Genomic DNA, 4,091 nt, shown 5'->3' with positions numbered 1-4,091 from the left:
GAAGATAGGTGTTCTAAATAATTTCATGATTTCATTTTTGTCCTGCTGATCATTTGCGATAAAATTGGTTCCCACTGCGCAGATCCAAGATGGCGTCTGAATGTGGAAAACAAAAAGCTCTCTTTGGATTCCCGTACGAGTGTTAAGAGTTTGTTTTTACGATCGAAAAGGCACAATCAGTACAAATTATGTCACAAAATATTGACGAAAACTTGCTTCTTTTCACGCATTTTCACGTAAACGATTTTCGCGGCATGCTCCACCGGACGCCATAACTGCGCGTCACACGAATCTGGCCCCGCTGATCCCCAAAAGTCATATGAGAGACGAGAGGAAATTGAAAATCAGATTGCATATTTTTATCAACAGATGTTATTATTGTTTTGTTTATTTATACAATATTTTTCTGTTTTACGTTTGATTGAGAAACTAAATTCAATTTAAATATCCGGAACTTAATGGAGTCTCCATGGTCTAGGCATATGTTCACGTACAGGAACAATAAATATAAAGAAAAATACACCTTGGAAGGAGACGGTAAGGCAGAAAAGATAGGCAAAAATGTCCCGCCCATATTCGAACACTTCCTGGCAGACGGCAAGGATCCAGCCGAGTCCGAGCAACACGAAGAGAAATACGATCTGTTTGACCCTGGTTGTTGAGACGCAGCAGTGTTTTCGCGGTCCGTCTTTTGACATTAGGTAGATATTCCTCAAAATAGCAGCAAAAATGCTCAGATTGAGAGCCAGAATGATCACCAGCGGAGTCAAAATGGTCAGGTAGAACGTGACGCCGTAGGGGAGGTACAAAGGGGGCTTGCTGTAGACCCAGAAGTTCATTGAGAGGAGCGTGATGGCGCCAGGGATGACCGGCACGCCCCATCCGATGGTGGACACCTTCAGCAACAGATTTGGCGTGCGGCAGTAGATGACCTTGACCAGGCGGTTGTACTGGAGGTAGCCGGCCACCAGCATCCAAAAGAAGTTGCTCAATATGGCGTAGTGTAGGAAAAATCCGATGAAAAAACGGCCGGTCTTACCAAGTTCCTGTTCGCTGACGAATTTTGCCACAAGGAATAAAATCAGCAGCATGGCAAAACTCATTGCCATTTGCAGCATTATCTTCTGGCTAACTCCTGCGAGCCATTTTGGGGAAATGGCCACCGCAATAAAGGTGAAAGACAAAGCAACTAGAGAAATGATGCAGCCAACAATGCTGATTTGCTCTAGCTCAACTTCTATTTCTGATAAGCTTTCACTGTTTAAATATCGTTCAGAGTTCCTAACGATTTCTGCAAAGTGGGTCAGATGCGAGCAGTGGCATTCATCCATCACGTAGGTAGAGTTTGGTAGTCGATGCGTATTGTTCAGTGAGCACCCTTTAGTCGCCCAATCGCCAGATCCGTTTTTCAGCGAGAAATCCCAGAATGCACAAGCCTCTGTAAATTTTTGTCTGCTTGTATGTTTTGCTTATAAATTGTGCAGTATATTTACCAAAAGGTATCGACACGTTTCTGCGAAACCAAATAATTATAGGCTCATCCAAGTTGTTGTGGTGCTCGCCACCCAAGTTAACGTTGACCACAGTTGATGTACTGACGTTTTTATTAAATAGTGCGGTTGAATTCTGGAACACTGACGTCATCAGCCTCTTTGAAACATTTTCGCTTGTCAACAACCTCTCAGGAAGCCTCATCCCGGAACTGCATGAAAGTTTAAATATTAGATCTGATAAGTACTGTTTTAGGAAATTCAGCGGGTGCCAGATGTGCGATAAAATTGGTTCACACTGCGCAGATCCAAGATGGCGTCTAAATGTGGGAAGTTAAAAGCTCTCTTTGGATTGTTGTACGAGTGTCAAGAGTTTTTTACGATCAAAAAGACACAATTAGTACAAAGTAATGCAAATTATGTCACAATATTGACCAAATCTTGATTCTTTTCGCGCATTTTCACGTGACCGTTTTTCGCGCCATACTCCGCTGGACGCCATATCTGCGCGTCGCACGAATCTGGTCCCTGCTGATGAAATTCATTCTTGGAACGTTGGAACGCATCAAAAATTAATTTCAGCGAGTTTTGCAACAGAGCCAAAGTTAAATTTATACCTCACGTTGGGATCCATGACGATAGAGTTGTCCGACCATTTCATAATTGGAACAAGTCTTTGGGTAGTCCTATTTTTATCCTCATGAGTCTCACCATCGTCGAATATGACCAAACCAACCGATCCAGTCTGGTCCAAGTTCTCAATACGAGCGGCGAAATTCTCTCTGGTTTCTTCTATTGATTTATTGACCAATTCAATATTGGCAACAAGTGCAGAGTCCAGGTTGACGAGGAGCTCGTTGCTCAGGTTTTGAGCTTTAACCTCGTCTAGCAGCCCCATGTCAGCAGTAACAACCTCCTCGAACTTGTTTGCGATATCTTTCAGCTTTAGTGGATTACGGCTATTTGTGAGTTTTTCTGAGAACTTCTTCAGTTCCTCGAGTGCAGACACATCCTGTTTGTTTCCTGATCTGACGTATAGCTCATTGCTCTCGGCAGAAACTTTACCAAAGTATATGTATTCGCACTTGACCACTCCGTCCTTCGGTATGATTAGGTCGTACAAAATCGTCCCATACTTTGGTCTACTTCGTTCTTCGTACAAGACTCTCGACAGCGTCTCTCCGTCCGTAGAATTCGAAAAGCAATGCAGATTTGCGAAATTGAAGTCCGTCGATGTCGCGTAATAGTTTTCAATTGTGACGTTTAAACTTGCCATTATGTCGTCAGAATCGCTCTCCGTGATCGTCAGATGGTACACTTCATTTCTATCATGATAATCTTGACCATGCACAAAATTAAAAAATGCCAGAGTTAAAATAATGCCGTATTGAGCCATTGTCGACCCTTGCGGTACTGGAGAGTGAATAGCTCAGCGAATTGAAATTATCGTTTGCCACTTACCACATCCTTTTGCTAATGGTGAACAAAAAATACGTATTTTTGAGCCTTTGCGACGTACTTTCCTGTATTTGTCTTAATAAACTTAGTCATTCTTTATAAGGAAAATGAAAAATTGAGGGAATTCCTTTGAAAGTTCATTTCCTAGATATTTTGTGGCGTCTTCACTGGCGTCAGAGATATTTTTACTGATGAATCATGTTTCCTTAAAAAAAGCATGACGCTAATTTTTTGTACTGTGCCAGTAAGATAAAATTTTTAGTAATAAATAATGCTTTAAGATACTATTGTAAAAATCAAGAGTGTTATTTTTTGGTAATCAGCGATAAATTTAAACCCATAAGAGTTTGAGTAATTTAAATACCCTATTTTGATTAAATAGAAATTTTGACTGCTTCATTTTTATAGCATTGGGCAGCTTCATTTGCAAAGCTGCGAAAGAAATCCGAGCACTCCAGATTTGAGGGATCTTGAAAATTGCGAATATGCTCGCATCAATGGAGAATATTTTTATTTTCCGCCTGACCTAACCAATAAGGGACAATTTCGGTTTTGGAGGGTGCGTGTGTGGGTTTTGGCCACAGCTCACTGGACTCGCGCTAATCAAGCGTGCGTCCGTGTTTGGTGTGCAGTGTTGCGAGCCGTTCGTGGCCATCCGACGGACGAAAACACTCGCGTCAAGCCACGACTTTGGTTTGGAAAGAGACCGAAGGACTTACGTCAGTTTAGGAAATTATTAGCGAGTAATTTAATGGATAATTAAGAAGAAATTAATAAAATAAAAAATAATAGGTGAGTTTTCCAGCTGATAATTTAAAATAACAATGTTGAGCATGAGATATACTTAATTTTATTTGTATTAACTCCGTATTCGGGAGATTTCATTAGATTACATTTTCAACAATCTTTTCACCTCCTCGTACCAAGCTCTTCGATTGATTAAACGCCTGATATTTTACTAAAGGTGCGAAAACCAGCAAGTGGCAAGTCGGCGCCGTTGCTTCACTTAAATTATCCACCTTTTTCCATCTCTAAAAATTGGGCTCATTATTGAATGCCTTTAGCAATTTTTAATCTTAAAAATTCAAGATTATCAGTTTAGATTTTTATGTAGATTTTAAAATATTGGTTTATTTTGTATGT

The 4,091-nt window shown here is 40.6% G+C and overlaps 1 protein-coding gene across 1 annotated transcript; it reads right to left on the bottom strand.

Annotated features, from left to right (window-relative positions):
• Positions 1-362: 362 nt before the first annotated feature.
• Positions 363-2,766, bottom strand: LOC135937448 (adhesion G-protein coupled receptor G6-like). The gene is made up of 3 exons (XM_065480599.1): positions 2,108-2,766; positions 1,494-1,702; positions 363-1,438 (listed from the first exon to the last, which is right to left on the bottom strand). The coding sequence occupies exons 1-3, from the start codon at positions 2,764-2,766 to the stop codon at positions 456-458; spliced, it is 1,851 nt and encodes a 616-aa protein (XP_065336671.1). The 3' UTR covers positions 363-455.
• Positions 2,767-4,091: the final 1,325 nt, after the last annotated feature.

This window comes from Cloeon dipterum, chromosome 2 (assembly GCF_949628265.1).
Source record: "Cloeon dipterum chromosome 2, ieCloDipt1.1, whole genome shotgun sequence".
In the NCBI taxonomy this organism is placed as follows: domain Eukaryota; kingdom Metazoa; phylum Arthropoda; class Insecta; order Ephemeroptera; family Baetidae; genus Cloeon; species Cloeon dipterum.
Note: the sequence above shows the minus strand (reverse complement) of the source record. Positions and strands in the feature narration are given on the sequence as shown.

Bases quoted from the DNA above. Each gene is read 5' to 3' on its own strand.
- LOC135937448 (XM_065480599.1), bottom strand. From the start codon at position 2,766: ATGGCAAGTTTAAACGTCACAATTGAAAACTATTACGCGACATCGACG. The intron at 1,703-2,107 runs GTATAAATTTAA...ACTTTCATGCAG, and splicing joins GTCATGGATCCCAACGTGAG to TTCCGGGATGAGGCTTCCTG. The intron at 1,439-1,493 runs GTAAATATACTG...AAAAATTTACAG, and splicing joins AAACGTGTCGATACCTTTTG to AGGCTTGTGCATTCTGGGAT.